The sequence below is a fragment of the Rhinolophus sinicus genome, linkage group LG11 (genome assembly GCF_036562045.2).
Source record: "Rhinolophus sinicus isolate RSC01 linkage group LG11, ASM3656204v1, whole genome shotgun sequence".
Lineage (NCBI taxonomy): Eukaryota > Metazoa > Chordata > Mammalia > Chiroptera > Rhinolophidae > Rhinolophus > Rhinolophus sinicus.
In genome coordinates, this window is record NC_133760.1 from 1,502,584 (window position 1) to 1,526,894 (window position 24,311).

The following is a 24,311-nucleotide window of genomic DNA, read 5'->3' on the forward strand; positions in this document are numbered from 1 at the left end:
CTCCCGCTCTCACTCAGGGACGTGGAGCACACTGGGAAATGTAGTCCAGCCTCTACATCTTCGCAAGCCATGCTGGGATTTGTAGTCCAGAGGAGGGGGGGAGAGAGACAGAGACAGACAGAGAGAGAGAGACAGACAGAGAGAGAGACAGAGAGAGAGAGAGAGAGAGGCGCGTTTGAATAGATTTGGAAAAGCGAATTGTTTCATACATAGCACTAGAAAGCACGAAAAAATACCTTAAGTATTCTGCACCCAAATCCCAATTGGGAAAAATGTGGGCACTTTGAGAGCAGAACAAAACTATACAAATTGCACAAAGGCGCCGAAATCTGGACAGGAGCAACAGACTCCACCCACTCTGAAGTCCTTGGACCTGTGCAAAGAAATAAACTATAAATCCCATGAGGCTTGGGAAACGCCAGCCATAGATACAAATGGGTTAGCACTCCCGGTGTCTCTTGGGATGGGTAGTCCTGAACCCCACAATTTCACACCCGTGCACAGCAATCTCCTTTAGGAGATTACCGCTTAAAAGCGGTAAATCATCCTGTTGTGTTTCTGTGCCTGTGTGTAACCTCGACGTTATAACTGTGTGCATTTGAGATTGTGTCTATGGCTGGGTGTGTGCTGTTGCTGAGTGTTTGTGTTTATGATGTCTGTAAGCTTTGGTGTAAATACATCTGTATTTTTGTGACGGTAATTTTTTTTATTTGTGAGACACAACTTGAGGTATCTGCTCAACCCATACAACGAACTGTGGGATGTGCTCCCACCATAAGCTCTATCAGCAATCTTTACATTGACTTTAACTTTTATTTTAAAAATTGTATTCTACTACAGTGGTTAAGAATTCCAGCTCTGGTTTAGGCAGTCCAGGGTTTGAATCTTGTCTCTGTCCACTTCCTAGCTCAGGGATTTGGGACTAGTCTCTTTATCTCTGCCTCCTGGAGTTGTTGACATAAATTATCTGATAGGTAGAAGTTGTTGGCTGTGTTCAGGCATTTGCATACTCCACTCATCAAAATGCTTTTCTTCTGCCGTTTTCTTTTCCATGGTGAAGGTTTTTTCACTTCTGAGGCCTGTTTTTCTCTCAGTGCTGACACTGGAATTTCAATGCTTGACCTTGGAACTGTGGACTCTCCTCACTGCTGGTGTAAATAATCTCAGAAAGATAAAAAAGATGTTCCCTCTTCCCCTGCATCAGGCAGAAAACCAGACACTAGGCTACATCATAAAGATGGTTCAGATAAAGGGATGAACTGAGAACTTCGCAAAGCATGCAGCTCACTCTCCTGCCCTGTGTGAAAACAGGGCTAGGCACATTATAAGTCAGTACTGATTTGTTATTTTAAAACTGTCCTTGCAAGACTTAGTTACACAAAAAAAGTTTTCTACGTTTAAGGGAGAAGTATACTGTGAAACACATCTCATGGCTGAGCGGCTTGTGGAGGCTGGTGGAGCACTGTCATTGTCTTAGTCAGTGCAGGTCGCTATGACGAAAACACCATAGACATAGACTGGGTGGCTTAGACAACTGTTGCTCACAGTTCTGGAGGCTGGAAGTCCGAGATCAGGATGCCAGCACGGCCGATTCTGCAACCCTCCTCCCAGCTTGCAGACGGTCACCTTCTCGCTGTGTTCTCACGTGGTGGACAGAGTGAGCGCTGGTCTCTTCCTCTTCTTGTGAGGACACCAATCCCATCATGGGGGCCGACCCTCATGGCCTCCTCTAACCTAACCACCTCCCAAAGGCCCCACCTCTGAACACCATCAAATTGGGTGTTCAGGCTTCCACATATGGATTTGAGGGGACACAAGCCTTCAGCCCATAACACTTGACCCTTGGACAAAGGCAACACTGTAGGATGGAAGCTTCACAGCTGAAGGAGGCCACGCCCGTACTTCACAAAACAGACCCCATCTCAATTCAGACAATCATGTGTGAGAGAAACCAACTAACTTGCTTAAGCCAAGGTTATTTGGGATTTTGGGCCCAGTAGCCAGACCTACACGCTCACTAATATAGGTCCCATGCTGAAAGTCACAAAGGCAGAGTGGCAAGTGACAGACATTGTCACTGAGCTGATCCTCCCCTGAGCAACTTTGCAAAATTTTTTGTTTAGCCTTGCATTTCTAAATTCAGATGTACTTCACATACCGAAAATTTGCCATTTTCAAGAGTGTAATTGAGTGATTTTTAGTATATTCAGTGCTGTACAACCATCACTACTATTTAATTCCAGAATATTTTCACCAGCCCAAAAAGAGACGCCATTCTTATTAGCCTTCACCCCCACCCCCATCCCTTCCTCTCCCCAGCCGCTGGAAACCACTAATGTAACTTTTTGTCTCTATGGATTTGCCTTCTGGAAATTTCACATACATGGAATCATACAATTTGTGGCCTTTTGTGCCTGGCTTCTTTCACAGAGCCTCATGTTGTTCGAGGTCCATCCATGTTGTACTGAATGTCCGTGCTTCCTTCCTGTTTGTGGCCGAGTAATATTCCACTGTATCCATTCACCAGTGATGGACACTTGGGTTGTTTCCATCTTTTGGCTGCCGTGAATAACGCTGCTGCCATATTTGTGTACAAGTTCCCATGTAGACCTATGTTTTCAGTTCTTTTGAGTAAACACCTATGACTGGGACTGCTGGGCCATAAGGTAACTCTGTGTTTGACATTTTGAGGAACTGCCAAACCGTTTTCCAGAGCAGCTGCTCCACTTTACACTCCCACCAGCTGTGTGTGAGGGTTTAACTTGACATATCATTGTAATGGCTGTTGATTCTCCAAGCAACAGCAAGTTGGTGGTAAGTCAATTAACCATGAGAGGCTGGCTGCATGTTAATAATAATAATCAAAGGACTCAGCAGGTGTCTGCAGGGGGAGCATTTATTTCAAGATACAGATGGGACAACACTCCATGGGCTCCCAGGTGCCTCAGGGTGGGCCACCGCCCCAGGTCCTCACTTCCAGCGGCCTCCAACACGGCCCTTCCCTGCTCCCTTCCGGCTGTGGGAGAAGGAAGGGTGTCAGGAAGGAGAGCTTTCCAGACCTCTGAGATGGGCCCCCCAAAATGCCTGCCCTCCCTGCCCAGAGGAAGAGGGGGATAAATGCATTCCCATTCAGGTGATGACTGGGGTGATGGGTGCATGGTCAAAGGCCAATTCCCATTGACATGTATGCATTGATATCTATGGTGAGTTGTGTCATGTGGAAGCTGATGACGTGAGTGACGAGGGGGCTGGCACTCCTGACATCTGGGGCCGGATCACTCTTTGCTGTGGGGTGCTGCCCTATGTACTGCAGGGTGTTGAGCAGTGTCCTTGGCCTCCCCCTGTACAGTTGTGACAACCAAAAATGTTCCAAATATTGCCCAATATCCAGGGGAGGAGGGAGGATGTTGGCGCGGGGAGGTTGTCTCCATTCCTTGAGAACAAGTGATTCAGAAGGACATGGAAACAGGAATGGAGATGCCAGAAGAGAGATGGGAGGGCAGAGAGAAAATGGAAGAGAATGAGGGACAAAGAGAAAGGGACAGAGACTAAGAGGGAGTAAGGGGCTAAACTCAGAGTGAGGGGCACCGAGAAAGAAGGAGAAACCCCAAGTCAGAGGGGCACTTACAACTTCTGGGCATGGCTGATACGGTTGTACAGCACGTTAATCTGTGGAGAGAGGCAAAGGGAGATGCTGGGATAGCGGGGGACAGGCCTGCCCCCCGTGCGCGCCCCACCCCTGGCAGCCTGGGCCCAGCAGAGATGGTGTCACCTCATATTTCTGCTGCTTCAGCTTGGCCATCAGGTCAAACTTCTCAGACTCCAGCTGGTGGATCCAGTCCGACAGTTCCTGGGCCTTGTCCCTGGCAGGGCAAATGGGCTGTCATGGAGGCAGGCCAGGCCACACTCTAGGCTCAGAGAGGTTGAGGGAACTGTCCAAAGCCACACAGTGCGTCTCTGAGTTTGGTGTTATTAGTGCCATTTTGAGGCCAAAATATTCATTGTGAATGGAAGCAAAGGGTTTTTAAATCTCTGTCCACTTTCTCCCTTTCCAGAATGGAGATTCATATCTCCCTAAGGGAGAATGAGGTCATGATTAGGGACCCAGGCTCCAGAGTTACAAAGCCCCGGTTCAAACAGCTCTGTCATTCTTTTCTTGGTGACTATGACTGAGTGACTTCACCCAGAATCCTGTTTCTCTCTCCAAAAAAATGTAGAAATGAAACTGTGAAAGAGACAGCTGGTTGCCCACCCAACATCCCTTCTCCCTTTCCTCCTTAGAAACAGAACTTTTTGCAACAGGCGCAGTCAACAAGCTACTCTCCCCAATCTCCCTTGCAGGTAGGGGTGTCCAACAGGATGAAAGTGGGTCACTGGCTGGGGCTTTCAGGAAAGCCTTTGTGGCTCTTCCCTTGCAACTTCTTTCTGCTGCTTAGATGTGATGTCTGGAGCTCCAGCAGCTATCTTGGACCATGAGGTGATTTTGAGGATGGAACTATTGGGCTAAAAGTGGTAGAGCAGAAAAATAGGAGTCTGGGTCTCTAATAATTTTGTAGAGTTGCCATACCAGCCATGGACTGCAGACATTTTCTATGTGAAAAAAACTCTGTATTTTAGGCTGCTATAGTCAGATCTCAGTTACTAGACACCAAACTTATTCTCAACTGATAAAAACCTATTGCATTGAGTTGTAGGATGAGATAATGGGCGTAAAGTGCCTGGCACATGGTAAACACTCAAGACAGCAAGTTGTTACTATTTTATTATTGCTAGCATTCTTTGTTTTCTTTTGCCAGCTAATGGCTTCCAACTGGAGGACCAATTAGCTTCCTCCCTCGTGTATTTTATTTTAAAATGTTACAGACTTTCATAGGACCTCTTCCTAATAAGTAAAATTTAGGTAACTGGAGAGCCTCAAAAGATACAAGTAGACCCAAATTGTGAGTGAATATATGGTGGGGGACAAGAAAAAAAAGGAAAATTGAACATTATTTTATGCCAGACCCTATGATCACGCAGGATGGAGGGCACAGAGCCGGCGGTAGGTTGGAACTGCGCACGCGCCTTCCAAGAACCCACCCCGCCCATCTTTTCTGCGTAGTGTCCTCCCACTGGTAGCTTGAAATTAGCGTAGTGGGAGTATTTACACCATGGAAATGGGTAAATGCTAAATTCTGGACTTTTTGCCCCTGGAGATCCGGCTATTAAACACTTACCATCACACCGTTTTATAACACAGTCATGAAGAGCACAGGCGACTACACCAGACTGCCGGGTTCCAATCCCAGCTCTTCCACTGCAAGTTGTGCAACCCTGGAAAGGTTACTTAACTTCTCTATGCCTCAGGTTCCTCATCTTTGTTAACATGAGGATAATAATAGTATCTGCCTCAAAGGGTTCCAAGTGCTCCCTAGGGGTTGCTGCTGCGATGATGATGATGATGTCACTGGCCTGTCACAGCTCTGTGAGGTCGATTTTCTTGTCATAGCCTCATTTTTACCAATGAGGAAAGCGAGGCCCAAAGAAGTTAAATACCATTAAGTCAACATCATCTCTTAAATTTTGGTGAGCTGTGTTGTATGGCTTCCCACCATATTACCTCCCAAACTCAGAGGTGTTGGCACCCACAAAAAGTGGGTGCTATCAGTGACACATTTCCCAGAGGAGGCTACAGCAGCCCAGAGAGGGAGAGACACTTGCACCAGGGCTGTGCCCACACGGATCTGGGTGAGGGTCCCCTTATCCCCTTGTGCCATCCCCAGGCCCCTCCCCGCCTACCGGAGCTGGTCCTCTCCCAGGTGGTCAATGTTCAGAGGCTTTTTACGTTCAGACAGGATACGCAGCTTCATCTCCCGCCCCGTCTGGCGCTTACCCCGCTTTTGTTCTGCCTGAGGGTTGCAAAGGGGACATGTTCACCCGGGGGAAGGATCCCCCAGGTGGCTCCCCACATGAGGGGTCTGCGCTCCTGGCCACCATCTCCCCCAGGACCCCAGGCATCTAAGACCCCAGCCCCTCCTCCCTTAGACCCAGGGGTCCAGCCCCCAGCCCCACCTCCGTCAGATGCAGGAGTCCAGGCCCTCCTCCCTCAGGAACCAGAAGTCTGGGCCTTTAGTTGCCTCCTCCCTGGGAACCTAGACCTTGGGTCTCAGCAGGCTGAACTCACCTTGACCAGGTAACCCCCAAAATGGGCCCCCATGTTGGAGAGAACCTTCTTCTTTTTGGCATCGTCCTCAGCCCGCTTCTTGGCCTCTTCCTCTTCCTTCCGCATCTTCTCCTCCTGTGGGAGGAAAGGGGTTAAACCCTCACTGAGGGGTGGCGCCCGAGATGGGGATGTGGGAGTAGGGCTCAGACCCACTCTGGGCCTTAGTGTCCCCCCAACAAAAATTAAAATGGGGGTGGGTTGTGCCTGAAATGGCCAATGGGGAACTTGGCTGTGTGATCTCAATGCAGATACTCACCCTCTCGGGGTCTTAGTCTCCCTTAGTCTTAGGAGATGAGAATGACTGTCTTTAGAGGGTCAAGGAGGGTAACTCGTGATGGTAGCAGGGGGCTTAGGGCACTAAAGAGGCTGATGGCCCTGAGCCTGAGGAAAGGGTTCCAGAATGTCTAGTGAAGGCGTTACCACAACCAGAATGTGTGCAATGCATGTTCGAGAAAGAGTGGCTTGTCCAGACCAAACTCCTTCCCACTGGAAGGGCCGGTGAGGCGGACTTAATGGCTTTTGCATGTCCAGTATTCCCCACCTGAGTTAGTAATTTGCAAATCTAGTGGCTTAAAAGAACACTAATTTATTATCTTACAATTGTGTAGATCAGAAGTCTGACATGGGTCTCACTGGGTTAAAACAAAGATGTGAGGAGGGCTGGTGCCTTCTGGAGGCTCGTCTCTTGCCGTCTCTAGCTTCTAGGGGCCACTGGCACCCCTTGGCAAGTGAGCCCTTTTTCCATCTTCAAATACCTGACTGACCCTCCTGCCTCCCTCTTGTAAGGACATTGGATCTACCTGCAATTCCAGTTTGCCTGGACAGACAGGATGCAGGATTGTTGGGGCTCGGACCGGGATAGTCCCACACTAATCCGGATGAGTCGGCCACCCCAGTGTCCACAGAAAGATGGGATGAGGAGAAGGAAGAGAAAAGCTAAGTTTTGTGATATTGAGTCCCTGAGCCAGCCACGCCTGAAGCAAGTCATGCCCTAGACTTTTGAGCTGTATGAGCCAATAAAATTTTCTGTCTGCTGAATCCAGTTTGGGTTGGGCTTTCTGTCCCTTCCAACAGAAAGATCCTTGAATAATAAAACATGAGGACTTTCTGGGGATCACAGAGAATATCATGAATGGAAAATGGAGCATCCTGCTGAAGCAGTCACACTCGGGCTCCCAGGGGCAGGAGGCACCCACCGCCAGCTTGGCCTGTCGCTCCCGCTCCTTCTCCGTTCTGAAGCGCTGTTGTTCCGCTCTCTCCGCCCTGCGCCGCTCCTGGGGGAGGGTGATGAATGAGGGGGTGCAGGGACCACCACCCACACACCACCCCTCCCCAGAGGAAGTCAAGAGCAGAGGAATACAAGTTGGAGAGTGGCCACACTTGGGTACATTCCTCACAGTTTCAGCTTCGGGTCTGTACTGGACAGGAATTTGTTATCACCCAATACCCAAAGGATGGCATGGACTGAGGGAAGGATTTGGGGATCCCCACCTCCCTCCACTCACAATGCGGTCTTTCAGCGCAATGAGCTCCTCTTCCTCTTTCTTGCGCTGCTCAAAGTGCACATCAATGAGCGTCTGCAGCTCCAGCAGATCTTTTTCCATGCGCTTCCGGTGGATGTCCTGCAGGACAGAGGGTGGGAGTCCAGTCATGCCCAGGAGCGGGCCCTCCCAGCAGGAAATGATAGGTTTGACAATTTACTAAACTTCCAGCAGATGGCAGCAAAGCACCGTGTTCTGACACTACTTAGCTGTCAGGACGGAATTCCAAGAGGAGTCAGAATGGGACCCCTTTTCCTAGTTTGCACGAAGGCACCCTAAGGGGTAGCAGCTGTACCTGGGGGTGGGATATCTGTCACTTACATCGAAGTCCACACGTTCCCCTTCCGGGATCTTTGGGGGGATCAATGGAGGTACAGGACGGCTGAGTGGACAGAAGAGGAGAAAGACTGAGCAGTGTGACCTCCCTAACGCTCCCGGCTATGCTGTCTAGCATGGTGGTCACCAGCCACGCGTGGTTCCGAGCACCTGGGACGTAGCTGGTCCCAATCGAGAGGGGCTGTCAGTGAAACACACCTAAATTCGAAGACTTGGTACAAACAAAATAATCTAAAATATCTCACGTTTTATGATAATTACCTATTGAAATGATTAAATTTGGGACATCACAGGTTGAATAAAATATAAGATTAATTCTACATATTTTGTTTTACTTTTTAACATGCAGCTAATAAAAAATGTACCATTACATGCTAGCATTACATGGCTAGCATTATATTTGCATTGGGTAGGGTCAGCCCTCTCTCTTTGGTTTCTGAATTGCCTCCTACTTCTCTGATGTCCCATCTCTGTCTCCTTGTCCCCCTTTAAAGAGTTTTGCCCTTTTATTCAGAGTACACACTTGTGATCAATGTCATTCAGCTCCATTACTTTAACTTCGATTATCATCAGTTACTGAAGATTTGCCAATTCTATCGGAATCCCAGACTCTCTCCTAAGCCCCAGCCAACTTTTCCAGCATCTCCTCGCCTTCCTCACACATTTCACAGTTCCCTACCCATGTCCTGTGTCCTCCTGCCCCAGGGCCTTTGTACATGCTGTTCTCGCTGTCTGCAATGCCCTCCCCAATATACTCCATCCTCCTAAAGGGCTTTCCTCCTCCAACAAGCCTTACCTGACCCTGTGGCACATCTGTGCTCTCTCACCCAGATCTGACCCTATGCCTCTTCTGCTCAAAGCCCTCCATGGCCTCCCAGTGCCCTGGCCTTCATGGCCCCTCTCCTTCTTGCATTCTACACTGAAATTCGCACAGTGCCCACACAGGCTCAGAGAAGTTCTGCTTTTAACTTTTTTCTCATGCTCATATTGCTGCTTCCTTGTATGTCCAAGTTTTTTGCCCCAAGGTCGTCTCCAGGACCAGCTCCTCTCTGTGAGGTCCCACGGCCTCCCCTAGTTTAGGGTCCTCCTCAACAGAATGACCTGTGTCTGCGTCTGCTCCTTGAAAAATTGGCCTAGATCCAACCGCAGGACCTTGCATGTACCACACCACTTTCTTGTCTGCAATTTCCCTTCGACCTCCTTCAGCTAGATAGGCTTCACCTCCCCTGGGAAACCTTCCTCGATTGCCTAGGGCAAACGTAAGGCTCTGGTCTGTGTTACTCTGGTATCCTGGCTACCATCACTATATGTGGGTCCTTTTCACCAACAGGGCAGTCAGGGGCTGATGGGAAGACCCTGGGAACACAATGGGAAGTTCTCCAGACACGTTTGCTGAAAGAAGGAATCACTAATTGTCCTTTCCTCTGTTTGAATATCCCCAGTCTCCTTCTCTGCCTTCCTCACACCCTATCTCTGGAGTCGAGGGACAGAATTAGGAAGACATGATTGGGACCCCTCCCCCCAACCCTTTAGGATCTCACCTTGGTTTGGGGCGCTCCTCTTCTGGTGGGGGAGATACAAAGAAACAGTTAGTTAATGAGGGTGGGCCTGACACACCCAGAGGAGGGAACCCTCCAAGCCTCTGCTGGGTCCCCAGGAGCCTAGTTCCCTCCTCCTGCCACTATGGGTGGTGGGAAGGCATGGGGGAAGAAAATGGGAGAAGGGAAATCAGGGTGGCCAGAAAAGAGGAAGAGGGTCACACGCATCAGATATACATTCAGAACTGGTGTGGGGACAGCCCCCCACACACACTTTTCTGGGAACCCAGACCTTCCTCCTCCTACATACCCAGAGGTCCTGCTATCTTCTATCAAAACCTAGCAGTGCAGGAGGACCCCAAGCCCTCTTTTCATTCAGCGACCCAGGAGTTGTGTACCCAGCCCCTCCTCCTTGGGGACACAGGAATCCAGACTCCCAGTACCAGCCCTTTCTACAATCCAGGTCCTAATATTTGAATGTATATGGAAGAGAAAAACAACAGACAGGGTCGGGAGCAAAGATGGGAGCGGGGTGCCTCTCCGCAAACATCCAACCCTTCTTTAAGTATTCCTCCAGTCTGGAGAAGAAGGCTTGGGTGTCGGTCCCTTTAAGAAGGAAGGGAAAAGGTTAAAGCCGCAGAGAGGCGATTTCCCTTCGTATCCACCAGAGGGCGCGCGGGCTCTCCGAGGCTTAAAGGACCGGATCTGGAGCGTGTTTGGGGGACGGCAGGGAGTCTTCGTTGAGGTCAGGGTCCCGAGGATATCGGGAGTTCCCCGGGCCCCCGAAAGCGTTCTCGGGAAGCGAAGCAGCCGTTGTTACCTCGCTCTGCCACCGGCTCCGGCTCTTCAGGGGCTGGGGAGGGGGCAGCGGAAAAGCGAGGATTTGGGGAGCAGGGGGGGTGGGGGAGAGCGGCCACACCCAGATGCGGGAAGGGAGAGAGAGAGGGAAGAGGCTGTTAAAGGAACTGAAGCCGAAGCCATCGGGAGCCCCCGTAACCCCACCCCAGCCTCCACCCCTGGACAAGCGTCCCCACCGAGCCCCCGTCCCGACCCTCGCGTCCAGCTCCAGACCTTCGGAGTCCAGGGCCTCACCTTCCTCCTCCTCCTCAGCAGCCTCCTCTTCTGGAAGGGGTAGAGGCAGAGAAGAGAGGGCTTTAGGAGCCCAGTGAGGTCTGGGGGCGGGGTGGGGGGGCGGGGCAGAGACCCAGTTCCAGTCTTAGCTCGGACGGGGCACCGCTCTGAATACGAGTCTCAGCTGCATATGGGCACAGTGAGCTTTTCCCACTGGCTGTGCGGATTGAACTGGAAAACCCAGGAGGCTGGGATTCGGGGCGGGGAGAGCACACCCGCCACTCTGCACAAGCCTTCTCCCGGAAGGGTGCCACAAATCCTCTCGCCTCCCACAGGCTGTGATCCGCGTGGTGTCCCCAGGTGCCCAAGGCCAGCGCACTCCCCACTCACCTTCCGGCTGCTCCCTGCGGACCGGTTTGCGAAGGAAAGAGGGAGGGGGAGAGTTAGACGGTTGGAAGGGGGAGAGTGTCTCCGTTTCTCCAGGCCCCCCGCTCTCCCACCAGCATCACTCACTCCTCATATTCCTGTTCCTCAGCGTCCGACATCCTGGCGCGACCTAAGAACCGCAGAGAACAGGCGGAGTGGGGTGGGGTCTTGAAGGAAGAGAGGCTGGGGGTCTGGACTCCTGGGTCTGAGGGAGGAGGGGCTGGAGGCCGGCTCCTAAACCTCGGAGGACAGCTTCAGGAGGTGTGGTGCTGGCACGGCCCCAAAGCTGCAGCTCACCCACTCCACCCCACCCCCGCCCCCAGCTGTTCTCTTTTGTCTTATGATACGTCCCTGGGAACCTGATCTGAGTCAGCATTAGGAGAAGGTATTTGGAAGGACAGTGGCCTGAAGACAATAGAGCCCCACCCCCAGGAGCTATTTGGGGGGATGTCGTAGACAGTGACACAGAGGACATCTTCTAAAAAGGGATTCGAGGAGGGGGGCTTATTGGAGAATTAGTCACTCTCGTTGCCCTCTTCCGCCCCCAGATACCACCGCCTCCACTTTGGCTGTTTTGTCTTCCCACAAGTCTCCTTTCACCTTCACCCACAGCCAGGGAGGGAGCAGGAGCAGGAAGGTCCAGAAACCTCATCCTCACCCCTAAATAATACTTAGACCTCTCCCAATCACTGGCAAACTCCAGGCCTCAACCTGCTCATGCTGAGTCCCCCCAAATCCCAGTACCCACAGATCCTGAGACTCCCCAATTTATAATACACCAGCAACTCTCCAGATTCTGAAACCCCAATTGAGATTCCAAGTCTTGACACCACCTAAATTCTGAAACCTCAAGATCATGAGACCCTCTGATAGCGATGCCCAAACTCAGAGGCCCAATTCATGATACCCCAAATTATGACACTACAAGTTCTAAAACCCCCAGTCATAGGAAGATCCTGTGACCTCAGTTCCTAGAACTCTAGATTCTACACCCACCCAGGCCTGACACCCAGACTGTTTGACGTCCAAGCCCAAATACCCCCAATTTCTGAGATTCCCTGACTGTGAGACCTCTGAGGTCCTAAATTGTTATATTCTGGGGCACCCAAATCCCAGCACCCCAGATTCTTAACCCCCAAATCCTAACAATTTCCCCTCCATCCTCAGTCAACTAAGGCCTCAGCCTCCGGAATATCCAGACCTCCATATCTGTGCCCCTCCACCACTATACCTCTTCTTCACAGCGCCCCCCTGCCCGGGAGACCGCAGGGCCGTTACCTACGGCTGAAACAGCAGAGGCGTGAACTGCGGGGCCAAGCCTGGTGAGGCGGCGGAAGCACCCCTGGGTTTATAGTGGAGCTCAGCCCCGCCCCGGGGGAGAGGCAGGGGGGGAGAATTCCTTTCCCCAAACACTAGCCCCAGCGCCGAGGCTGCTCTGCCCCCACTCAGGCTCCAAGTTCAGGATCCCTGCACCTCCAGGCTGCTCTGAGACCCCTCCTCCATCCCGTGAGTGCCTCCCCGGAACGCCTGACTGGGTCCAGGCAACCCCATGCTTCCCACCCAACAGCACTCGGTACTCAGTGCTTTGAAGTCCCTGGGCTCAGCACATTTCTTATCTTTGGAGAATGCTTATTGACGAAGGGCGTAAAAGGAACGTTTTCTTTCCCAGGTTCTCTGTCCCAGGCTCTCATCTCCTTTTCTGTGTCTGGGCGCCGGTCTATTATACCCTCTTTCTCTCCTTTGTCTCTGTGACTCCATCTGTGTGTCTCTGTCTCTGTCCATCTTTCTGTCTCCCCTCCCCACCCCCACCCCTTTGTCTGCCACCAAGATTCCACCCTGGTGACAACAGGCGCTAAAGCAGGGAAGCAGGTGTGTGTCGGGGGAGGGGAGTGGGTGGGGTGTCAGGCTCGCTCGACCTCACTCCCCACATCTCCATCTGACACTGACCTTTTTTGGTATCCCTCTCCCCCCTTCCCAACCAAGCCATGACCTTGACCTCTCGGGGAGCCAGCCCTGGAGAGCAGGACTCCTCACCCTTCTGTGTCTCTTGGTGTGTCTGTGCTGTCTCTGTCTCTCATTGTCAGCCGTTCTCTTTATTTGTTTCTATGCATTTCTCGGACTTTCTCTTTGGGTCTCTTTCTCTAGCTCTGCATCTGTCTGTGTCTGTGTTCTTCACACTGTTTCTCTCTCCCTCTCTGCGCATTCTGGTCTCCTCATTTCTGTGGGTGTCCCTTCATATCGCTCCCTTGGTGTCTGTGTCCCCAGGTCTCTCTGTGCATATGTGTCTGTAACCCCGTTTCTGTCTCTCTTTTGCTCTGTGTCCATGTCTACCTTTCTAGCTCTTTCTTGGGTCTCTTTTTGTTTCTCTGCAGTTCTCCCTCCATGGGTCCTTATATCTGTCTCTTTCAGGGCTCCATCATCTCTGTGTCTTGCTGTGTGTACCTGCCTCTGTTTTCCCTTTATTTGCACTTCTTTCCATGAATCTGTATTTTTCCCTCTCCCTTTGGGTCTCTGTATGTGTCTTTCCCTGTGTCTCTGACTCAATGTCTCTGTGTCTCTCAGGACCTCAGTCTCCACATCTCTTTTTCCTCCGCGTGGAGCACAGAAGCTGAGAATGCCCCGTAACGGAGACGCTGCTCTGTTCCTGATATGCAGCATGCCTTCTGGAGAGCCTAGTCCTCAGTTCCCCTCTCTCTCCCACCCCCAAACCCCCTGGTAGAAGACATGCAGCCACTCCCAGCTGAGAGAGAAGCTTTATTCCTCAGGGCCATCCTTTAAGGCCAGGGCGATGGGAAGGCCGGCTCAGCCCTCAAACTTTTTCTTGCGGCCCTCCATTCCACTCAGTGCGTCGATGTTCTTGCGCCAGTCTCCCACTTCCCGGTTTTCCTGGGGGGGGAATGGAATCAGAGGTTGAGGTGTCTTCCTGGTCTACAGTCTCTCAAATATCCTCCACCTGCACTGCAGCCGGTGGGCCACTCTGTTCTGGATGCTTGCCCAAGGATCTTGTTCTGGAACATTTCTTTTCCCCTCAACAATCCCATCCAATTTTCCCCTTCCACTTCCTGTCTCTCCCATGTACTTCCTGTTTCCCCCATACACTTCCTGACTCCCTCATGCACTTCCTGCCGACTTGCTCACTTCTCTTCCTGTTGTACTCCCTGTCTTCTCCTTGTCTCCCTCATGTACTTCTTGATTCCTTGCTACTTCCTTTCTCCCTAAAGCACTTCCTGTCTCCCCCTTGCATTTCCTGGGCCCATCTATACTTCCTGTTGAGGACCCCTTACCACATACTGCTCCTCATAACTCCAAGGGCCATCTGCCTTCAGGATAGGCCCTGGGATTGTTGCCCCCGGACTCTCTCCTCTACATATCCCCTTTCCTGGCCCTGCCACACTCACCTTCTCTGTGTCCTCCTTCTTCACCTGCTTGAGGTGGGCCCGCAGGTCTAAGGACTCCTTAGCCCTTGTCCCCAGCAGTGCCTGCATCATGGCATCTGCAGAGATCCGCACTCTCCGTAGGGTGGGCCGCTTGAACTTGCCCCGAAGGTCAAAGATCTTCTGGGTCAGATCTGCGATCTGTGGGTGGCCATAAGGGGAGGTGGAGAGCCCTCCCTCCACTTCCCACTTCCCTCTCCCCCCACTCTTCCACCCTCCACTTCCCTCTTATCCCTATCAAGGCCTCATCCAGGGTGTCCTAGCTAAGGCGCCTACCACCTTCAGAACAAAATCTAAGCTCCACATCCTAGAACTGTAAGGCCTCCCCAATCTGCCCCAGCCTCAACTCTCTGAAAATCACTGACACATCCCTGTCCTGATACCTGCATCTCACAGCTCCCCACCCATGCCTGAGTTCATTTACCAACACTTGATGCTACAAGCATGTATGAAGCCTGACAATTAAGTTTGCGAACTCATTCTAGAAAAAGTGCTACATATCTCATTGCTGAATATCACTATGGTCACCTTTGAAGTACTCCCTTGGGAAGCTAGGCACTGACACCAGTGCCTAGTCCACCCTTCAAAGCAATTTTGGAACTTTTTCTGGAATGGCCATCAGAGCTGTTGTCGTATTACACTTGATGTCCTGAATGTCATCAAAATGCCTTCCCTTCAATATTTTCTTTATCTCTGGGTAAAGAAAGAAGTCATTGGGGGCCAGAGCAGGTGAGTAGGGAGGGTGTTCCAATACAGTTATTTGTTTACTGGCTAAAAACTCCCTCACAGAGGCAGCTGGTTAGCTCAGTTGGTTAGAACACAGGCGCTTAACAACAAGGTTGCTATTTTGATTCCCACGTGGGCCAGTGAGCTGCACCCTCCACAACTAGATTGAGGACAAAGACTTGAGCTGAGCTGCCACTGAGCTGCTGGTGGGTGGCCTAATGGCTCAGGTGGTTACAACATGTGCTCTTGACAGCAAGGTTGCTGGTTCAATTTCCGCCTGGGATGGTAGGCTGCGCCCCCTGCAACTAAATTGAAAATGGCACCTGGACTTGGGGCTGAGCTGCGCCCTCCACAACTAGACTGAAGGACAAAGACTTGACTTGGAGCTGACGGGTCCTGGAAAAAACAGTTCCCCAATAAAATTTAAAAAAAACAAAACAAAACAAAAAGACCCCTCACAGACAGTGCTGTGTGAGCTGGTGCACTGTCATGATGCAAGAGCCATGAATTGTTGGCAAAAAGTTCAGGTCATCTAACTAACTTTTTCATGCCGCCTTTTCAGCACTTCCAAATAGTAAACTTGGTTAACTGTTTGTCCAGTTGGTACAAATTCATAATAATCCATCTGATATCAAAAAAGGTTAGCAACATAATTGCAACAAGTTCACGAACTTAATGTCAGACCTTTGTATTTTCACAAACATGTTTTCTGCTGTCCTACCGCCTGGCTTTTGCGTGTGTTGTTTCCTCTGCCTGAAACAGCCTTGCCTGGCCATATTGAAGTCATCCTTCTGCCCCCTCCCTACTAGACTGACAGAGTTGTCATGGGTCTCCTTAACCACAAGCAGCTGCAAGGGGCCAGGCTGAGACAACAGCCCCAGGCATTGTACCCCACCCTGAAGGGAACCAGACTGCCCCGTGCCTCCCACCTCCGTGATGTTCTTGGTAACTTTTGCCTCCACATCGTATCTCTCCTCATCCACCTTGTCCACACGGGCATGAAGCTGTCGGCACAAGTCCTGGTGAAGGAAAGTGGTGTGTGTAGTTGGGGGGAGCCTGGGGACCTGGACTCTTGGGTCTGAGGGAGGAATGGCTGAGGACCTGGACATCTGGTCCTGAAGGAGTAGACTGAAGCTGAATTCTGAGGAACTGAGAACAAAGCAGAACTCTAGAGCAAGGAGTCCTGAGAATCTGACAGAATTAGGGCTGGAAAAAGCGACCTCTGGATTTTTTGCAGCTGCAGGCGGTATTTCTGAACTTGTGAGGGTAAGGATTGGGAGATTGGACCCCAAGGTCCTGAGCAGAAGGGGGAGAATAGTTACTGTACCCAACTCCCAAGGATGCAAGATCGGACACGAGGAACCTCGGAACCCGGGCTGGGCAGGAGTCCGTGATTAGGGCCAGTACCTGCAGCTCCTCGAAGCCCAGCCCAGCTAACTCCAGAGGCTGGCACCGCGTGCTCAGAGCGCGTCCCTTCTCTCCACGCCGATCCTCCGCCTCCCGCTCCAGCTCCTGCTTCGCTATCTGTAGCATCAGGGTCTGCAGAGGGGACGCCGGGACCACAGCCCACCGGGGTGAGGGGTTCGAAGTCGCAGAGGGGATGCCCCCTCTGTCTGGTCCTCCCTCTAATCTCAGGCGGGGTCCTTGGTCTTCCAGAGACCTGCCTCCTCAAGGTCCATCATTCCAAGGCCCCGCCTCTCCTATGGCGGGTTTCCCCACTTCAAAGTCACGCCCCCAAGACGCACCACTTCAAGCCACGCCCAATGACAATCCAAAGCCCTGCCCCAATTTTCAAGCTCTGCCACCCAAGGACATCTAGGCACCCTCTCCAGGCCCGTCCGCACCTTCAACTGCAGTTTTCTCGAGGCGGAGATCTTAGACTTTTTCTGCCAGGGTGAGATAGAGAGAGGATCAGGAAGGGGGATCCGAAGGTGGGCGGTGGGAGGGACTTAAGAACCCATGTGAGGCTACGCCCCTCAGTCCCATCCACCAATCTGGGCCCAACATTCCCTAAGCAATCGTAGTTCCCATGGGCAACGGAACTCCGCCCATAGGCAGCTCTGACAATCCGATCCCGGCCCCTTGATAACCCCCCGCCCCCCATCCAAAGCGCCTCATCCCTTTTGGCTCCGTCAGTGACTGAAGTCCCGCCTCTATTAAGGACCTGGCCCCGCCCCCATTTCCCAAGGTCCGAGTAAACCACCTTAGAGTCTGAATCCGGACCCCGCCCTTGCCCCGCCCGCCGCACTGGCCCCGCCCTCACCTTGGCATGCGGCTCGGTGGCATAAGCGCGGTAGTTGGCGGAGGAGCGGCGGCGGATCGGAGCAGGCGCGGGGCACGAGTCCCCGGCCTGGGTTGGGGGGACGGAGCCGCATTACCACCGGGACCTCCAGCTCCCCTGCATGCTCCAGCCTCCCGCCCCAGAGCCCTCCCTGCAGCGCCCTCCCCCGGCCCGCGGGTCCGGCCCACGCCTGCTCTCACCGCATCGCCGCTTCTGGAGGGAGAGAAACCAGGAAAGGGGGGTTAATGCTGGGCCTGTGTACTGTCCTGTCCAGTCCGTCTCCTAAGGGACCCCAGAAGCCCCTCTGACCAAGAGGTCTGGCCACCAGCTCTCCAGTCTCTGGTCCCAGGAGTGTGATTCACAAACTCTTAACCCATTCCGACTCCCAAGAATCCTGTCTCCACCTCCCTTCTCAGGCCAGGGGTCCAGTCTCCCAGCTGTCACTCCTCCCAGGGACCCAGGAGACCGGGTTACCATCTTCACTCACTCGTCTGCCATGCTGAGACTCCAGCCAAGAGTTGAAAAGGCAAAGAAGGGGCAACAGGCTCTTGGAGGGTCAGTGAGGGGGCGTCCGGAGTGACCTTGAAGACCCTTGGGACTTTGTGGCGTCTGAGCAGCTCAAGCCTCACTGAGGACACTGATAAAGGGCGAAGGCAGAGACTAAATATACTGCTGCCCTCTCCTCCCTCTGCCCAGGATGAGAGATAACAGGGCACGTGAGGGGTGGGATGGGCCATGCTTCAGCTGGATCACCCTTCCACATTGGTGGACTAGGAATCCAGCCCGGCCCCTTAGCTTTGACCCAGGAATCCAGGCCCCCAGCCCCTCCTCCCTCAGACCCAGGCATCTGGGCTCCTCTCCCCTCACTAAACTGCAATCTCCATGAGGGCAGGAGCTTTGTCTTTCGTTGTTTTTCATCTTATGGTTAGGTTCAGTGCCCCAAAGCTGTCAGCAACTCAATGTATTTTGTTGATTTATTTGAGGATCTAGGTGTGGGGTGCCCAGGCACTCAAGCGACAGCACCAGGAAATCCACTCCTAGTCTACTTGGAAACCCAGAAATCTGATGTTGGCTCTCCTTGTCTAACCACTTCTGACCCCTTCCTTGCCCCAACCCTGTGGCAAGGAAAAGACAGGAAAGACACACAGACACACAGAGAAGAGGACCAGGTTCTCTTTACTTGACCACGTGGGTGCTGACCAGCCCGAGAGAAGACACCCCCAACCCCAAGTTAGGAATGGAACAGCTGGGAACCACATAGAGGGCTGGAGACCCAGAGCCAAATCTCTAGGCCCCGTTTAGAGTCTCACCAGTGCAGTGTAGAACTCTGAGAAAACAATGTAGAATTCTAGGGATAGAATATAGAATCCCAGGAATGGAATCTGAAATTCAAGCAACACCTTTGGGGCTGAAGACCTGACTTTAGAAGTTAGAGATGGGGGACTTGGTTTCTGGGGATCCAGTCAGACTCTGGTTTTGAGGTCTGACTCCCTGTGGGTGGAGTCAAAGCCTGGGAGAATGAAACCTGAGATTCTGAGGGTAGTTGGAGGGGCACAGGGTGTGGGGTTCGGCCTTGGAGGGGCTGGATCAGATCCTCAGAGAGCGGGTTCCTTGCCTCATGGGGTGAGACCAAGACTTCAGGGAGCAGATCCATGACTCCAGGGGGCGGGACCAGGACTTCGGGGGTTGGAGGCCCGGGTTCCGCCACTGAGTCAGTGCAGACGAAAGCAGAGTCCCGGGACTTGTAGAAGCGCGCGAAGGTCTCAGACGGCCTGGCCCCGGGCTGTGGGGCGAATCCGGCTGCCTGAGCTAGCTCCCCGACCCGGGCGGTAAACGCCTGCAGCTGCTCCTGCCGCAGGTCCACCAGGTACCTGAAATCGGGAAATAGCGTTAAGAGACACGGTTTTCGGCCCCCAGCCTCGTTCCCTGCCCTACTCTCAGCTGCTGGCTCACCGGGCTAACTCCACAATCAGATGTCCACCAGGGGCCACACAGGCCCCGAGCTCAGGGCTGAGAAGATGGGCCATCCTGAGGAGAGAAACGGGGAGGGCTGAGGCTCAGACTTTCAGGTACTGAAGGAGGAGGGGCTGGTACCTGGACTCCCGGGTCTGAGGGAGGAGGGGCTGGGGGCCTGGACTCCTGGGTCCGAGGGAGGAGGGGCTGGGAGAGGGAAGTCTGCAAGCCCCCCACTAGGCCCTCGTACCCACAGGCCACGTAGAGAAGCTGGAACTGTCCCTTGTAGCAGGTCTTGTGGTGGAGGGTCTGGGAAGAATGGAGGGGCAGGAAGTAGATGGTGAAGGATGCCGGGCCCCGGGCTGCTGGGGAAGATGGCAGAGTTAGGCAGACACACAAAGCTTGGCCTCCTTGAAGCCCTTTCTCATCCTTTCTTTTAGGTGGATTCCTGGGAAATATTGGGATGTTGGCTGGGTAGGCAGAGACATTTTATAGACCAGGTAACTGAAACTCAGGAGAAGGGAAAAGAGTGAGCCCTCATGGCCACACAAGGCACGCAAACAACTGGGAGAGCTAGATTGGGGGATAGTTAGGAGGCGAGACCAGATTTGGGGCGGGGGGGCTTTTCTGCAAAGGTGAGCTGGGAAAGACCAGCACCTTATTAAAATGTTCTCATCCTCTTCGACTTCCCACGAAGGCTTAGAATTCTACTACTGGAATTCAGAATGCTAAGAATGGTGTCAGGACTTAGAAAAGGGAGATAGAAACACAAAGAGAATAGAGAAAAAGAGACGGACTGTCAGGAAGGGGAGGTTACTTGTCCAAGCATTGGAAACCGTTATCTGTCCACGCTGGTATTTGAAACACCTGAAGTCTGGAGCCCGGAAGGGGTGTCCAGGTCCCACTCTCTCTGGGAGGATGATGTAACCACTTTATCACCCGAGCCTCCTCCCCTCTCAAGGGGAAGAACTGAGTCCGCCGCTTACCAGGCTCGCGGGTTCCATCCTCTTCGCCCGGCACCTCCATGGGGTTCCCCTCGGAAGCTCTCGGACGCCCCCAGGCGGTCAGCGCTCGGAACAGCTTCGTCACGTTGTGCAGCGTGATCTCGCCCGCAGTCTGTGGGGGAATGGGCGTGACCAGAAGCTGGGTTAGGACCGCGGGGCGGGGCTTAGAGAATGCCATCCCTCCCCCCTCTCCACCCCCAGAGCTAGCTTCTACGGTAGGGGGCGAGCTTGGATTCCCGGACTGTGTTTAGAAAGTAGAGAGAGGTGGGGCGTAAACCGTGGAGGCGGAGCCTATGATTTTGTGGCGGGGCCTAGAATACAGAGGGCGGGGCCTTGCGAACACCACTCTGGCCTCAGCACCCGGTGCCACACACTTTGATCGGCTGCGCGTTGCTGGTCCGCAGGAGGTTCTCATCGTCCGCTTCGATGCCAAAAGCCACGAAGGGCCCCGTGGCGATGTCCCCCCAGTACCCTCGTGCTGCCACGCGCTCCCCGCACTGGGAAAGCAGGGAGAGAGGAGGCGGATGAGGTCGACCCAAACTCCTGGGTGCCCCAAAAGAAGAAGGAGCTCGCCAGGGCAGGGAGTGGACACACACATGGCTCAGTAGGCGACCGGATGCCAGGGTCCTGTTGGGCACGTGGTAGGCGCTGGAGTCTCTGAGTTCAAAGGCGACGCCTGTGTCCCTCCAGCGCCGGAACTCGTGGATGTGGATGACTCGGGCCTGCAGAGGGGAGAAGGAAAGAAAAGAAGCCTCTGTGAGTCCGGTAAATGGGCCAACAACCCTTCCTCTCAAAGACCCAGGAGTCCGGGCCTCCAGCCCCTCCTCCTTCACACTCAGGACTGAAGGGCTCCAACCCCCTCACCCCGCGGTCGTGCAGCTTCATGTGCAGGTCCCAGTCGCTGACACCGCGCCGGGCGTCGTAGCGGGAGCCCAGGTAGTGGCGCAGCCTCGAATCCCAGAGGCGACTCATTGGGAAGGCCTCCGGCCCCTTCTCCCCACCTGCCCAAAAGCGGAACACCGCCTCCAGAACGTCCCGTTCGCGGAACTGCGCGGCCGGCATGCGTGGAGAGAAAGCGAGAGGGAGGGGCTGCAGGGAGAGCAGCCTCTCCTGCTTGACCCTCCCTTTCATCCCAGGGCATGGGCACGATTCTCCCGTTTCTCAGATAAAGAAACAGGCTCAGAGAGCAGAAGCCAACCCCTAGGCCAAATCCCACAGAGGGAGCCATGTAGCTGGAGTTCCAACTCTCCAGCTCCCGACCCGCTCCATCAACGGAAACCTTTTTGGACCGCTCATCTCCATTCTTTCCGCGGCCACCCGAATCCCAGGCGGTGACGGATGGAGGCTAGGCGGCGGCACCTTGAGTGCACCCAGGCTAATCCAGGGCAGCTGCTCCGCTAGGCTGTCGGGCTCCGGTACCAGGTGTGCTAGGCGGTCGGCCTGGGCGCGCACGAAAGCGGCCACCGGGGGGCGCAGCAGCGTGTTACCCCACACCTCCAGGAAGGCCTCGCTCCTCTCTGCGGGGAGAAGGAACAAAAGTAGTGGAGGGAGCAGAAGACTGAGTCCAGAAGTGAGACCCGTGTCTCATACTCTATTCATAGAATGACGCATTCTATATGATATATATTCTCCTTATTGTTTCCTAGTCATCTAATGAGTACAACGGACCCTGGCAAACTCCCCATCCATCCCAATAGCTAGAACGTGAAGAATAACTTACACCTCACCCAGGTTTCCAATCCCCGTCCCCAGGTAACCCCAATCCTGAATTTCAAGTTTGTTTCCCTTGCCTTTAAAAAAGAAAAGGTTATACTCGTAGATGGAGATGGAGATACATGTATGTTAAAATGTTACAGTATAATTTGTTTCATTTTAGTTAAGAATCTTATGAGAACTATATACCTTTAGTTGTATATACATATCTACATCAATAAATCTATACATCCATATATAGTTTTATTTTAGTTGTTTAAGAACCTTATAAAAGAGAACTCTATACCTTATGTAGACAGATAAGATTTGTTTAATTCTAGTTGTTTGTTTTATATAAAATGCACTTTGAAATGTGTGCAATGGATTATGAATGCCCTGGGCTACTAATGAATGATGGGTACTATCTCTAATCATGATAACAATAATCGCTAAGATATCCTGAGTGTATATCATAAGCCAAGAGCTAGGCTTTTTTTTTTTTTTTTTTTTATTGAATCCTCAAAAGTACTCTGTGGGGCAAGAACTTTTAGGATCCCCATCTTATAAATGTAGAAACTGAGCTCCATAAAAAGGTAGATGCTAGCCCAATGTCCCAAGCAGAGCCAGAATTTGAACACTGCCTGTCTCAGTCGTGACTTTGCTCTAGGTACTAAGCTGAAGTTATTTCTGGGAGATAATCACTTTCTGCCTCCCCACCCAAACGCTCCTCCTCCTCCCTCTCCTTTTAGCCTCAGTTCCCAAACTGCCTCCTCCAGGCGGACTGCCTGGGATTTACATCTCTCACTGGGGAGGCTTTGTCAGGATTGAGCTCAGCTCAGCCAAACCCTCCCCACATCTGGGACTTACTAGCTCTCAAGAAGTCCCCTAATCTCTTTTGGACTTCTGTTGTAGGAGGTTTTGAATGCTTACACTGTGCCCATGCACTGTTCTGAGAGTTTTGTGTGGATTTTCTCTTGGAATTCTCTGAAACGAGTGAGCAAGTGATGAAATACGGAACAATGTCCAAAATGTTTAATTGCAACACTGAAATGCCAGAATCCCTACAAGAAGAGGCGAGAGACTGGGGGCCAGAATGCCTGGGTCCTCCTAACTGACCTTGCAGCCCCATCTTCTCAGGATCCTCCAGGGCTAGGCTAAAGATCAGCATATGTCTGGCCACAGCTTCCAGATTATTCTCCAGCACGTAGAACTGGAAGGATGGACAGGGCAGAATGATTCTCAGATCTACGTCTCTCGCTCCTAGGAGGCTCAGGAGTGGGAGACCTCAGGTGCCTCCTTCCACAGGACCCAGATCCCAACTTACACGGAATCTCCTGGGAGACCAGAGCTCCACACTGGCCAGTGTCCGCAGCAGATGCCGCCCATCCACGGAGCCCAGCAGCAGCACATTTAGCTGGGGGGTCCCGTGCTCTGTATCAGCCTGCAAGTCTGGGTTCACGGGAGGACCTGGCAAGGTGACAGCAGGCTGGGGGTTGGTGGGCTGGAGAGCACCCCTGCAGCCGCGCCTAGCACGAGGGACTACAACTCCCAGCAGGACTTGCACTTATGGCTTAGGTTCCAAAGGGAGCTGTGCCTCTAAGCATTCTGCGACTCGTAGTCCGCAGAGAGGCCACCTAAGCTGCCCCATTAAGGGGCGCCCCCACCTCCGCCGTTGTAGACTCAGAGAACGTTAGCCCATAGTCTGCCAGGTTGTGATGGTAGCCGCTGTGACAGATGAGGTCCTGGGGTGGGGGACTCACTCTCAGCCTGCAGGTCTAACGCCGGGGACAGGCCCCACCAGGACACGGAGCCGAAACCCGCGCCCGAGCCTGCCGGTGTGGTCATCGTACTGCGGGACAGACATCCAAGAAATCCTCAAACTTCGTCTCTCAGTCGCCCACAATTCCCTTCTCACCGACTCTGACTTCTTTCCCCTTTCCTCCAGGTGACAACCCCCCCCACACACACACACACACCTTTATCCTTTCAGGTATCCGGGGGGGCCTCCTCCCTCCCTGGTAGGTACTGTGAGGACGTCGGCCGCCGCTCCGCAACTGGGCCGGTAGCCCCCGCTCTTTTCGACAATCGGCCAATGGGAGTATACAGA

The 24,311-nt window shown here is 52.8% G+C and overlaps 3 protein-coding genes across 12 annotated transcripts; all 3 read right to left on the reverse strand.

Annotated features, from left to right (window-relative positions):
* Positions 1–2,878: 2,878 nt before the first annotated feature.
* On the reverse strand, positions 2,879–12,563 carry TNNT1 (troponin T1, slow skeletal type). Of its 5 annotated transcripts, none has more exons than XM_019710979.2 (14): positions 12,393–12,563; positions 11,202–11,244; positions 11,079–11,092; positions 10,710–10,739; positions 10,438–10,470; positions 9,621–9,642; positions 8,065–8,125; positions 7,708–7,824; positions 7,399–7,476; positions 6,164–6,277; positions 5,779–5,888; positions 3,773–3,863; positions 3,629–3,669; positions 2,879–3,016 (listed from the first exon to the last, which is right to left on the reverse strand). In XM_019710979.2, the coding sequence occupies exons 2-14, from the start codon at positions 11,231–11,233 to the stop codon at positions 2,971–2,973; spliced, it is 789 nt and encodes a 262-aa protein (XP_019566538.1). In that variant the 5' UTR covers positions 11,234–11,244; positions 12,393–12,563; the 3' UTR covers positions 2,879–2,970. The 5 variants fall into 5 exon arrangements, with proteins under 5 accessions (XP_019566538.1, XP_019566537.1, XP_019566540.1 ...); XM_019710978.2 differs by having other exon boundaries at positions 12,346–12,461; XM_019710981.2 differs by lacking the exon at positions 10,438–10,470 and having other exon boundaries at positions 12,346–12,461.
* A 1,292-nt stretch (positions 12,564–13,855) lies between these two features.
* On the reverse strand, positions 13,856–18,213 carry TNNI3 (troponin I3, cardiac type). 2 transcript variants are annotated; one of them, XM_019710886.2, is made up of 8 exons: positions 18,043–18,209; positions 17,756–17,768; positions 17,538–17,624; positions 17,119–17,160; positions 16,682–16,813; positions 16,204–16,293; positions 14,513–14,689; positions 13,856–14,000 (listed from the first exon to the last, which is right to left on the reverse strand). In XM_019710886.2, the coding sequence occupies exons 1-8, from the start codon at positions 18,051–18,053 to the stop codon at positions 13,917–13,919; spliced, it is 636 nt and encodes a 211-aa protein (XP_019566445.1). In that variant the 5' UTR covers positions 18,054–18,209; the 3' UTR covers positions 13,856–13,916. The 2 variants fall into 2 exon arrangements, with proteins under 2 accessions (XP_019566445.1, XP_019566446.1); XM_019710887.2 differs by lacking the exon at positions 17,538–17,624 and having other exon boundaries at positions 18,043–18,213.
* A 499-nt stretch (positions 18,214–18,712) lies between these two features.
* On the reverse strand, positions 18,713–24,311 carry DNAAF3 (dynein axonemal assembly factor 3). 5 transcript variants are annotated; one of them, XM_074316024.1, is made up of 12 exons: positions 24,181–24,311; positions 23,965–24,053; positions 23,529–23,671; positions 23,321–23,414; positions 21,872–22,029; positions 21,377–21,559; positions 21,109–21,234; positions 20,887–21,009; positions 20,495–20,624; positions 19,759–19,870; positions 19,509–19,583; positions 18,713–19,426 (listed from the first exon to the last, which is right to left on the reverse strand). In XM_074316024.1, the coding sequence occupies exons 2-12, from the start codon at positions 24,047–24,049 to the stop codon at positions 18,985–18,987; spliced, it is 1,671 nt and encodes a 556-aa protein (XP_074172125.1). In that variant the 5' UTR covers positions 24,050–24,053; positions 24,181–24,311; the 3' UTR covers positions 18,713–18,984. The 5 variants fall into 5 exon arrangements, with proteins under 5 accessions (XP_074172125.1, XP_074172124.1, XP_074172127.1 ...); XM_074316023.1 differs by having other exon boundaries at positions 19,759–19,873; XM_074316026.1 differs by lacking the exon at positions 19,509–19,583.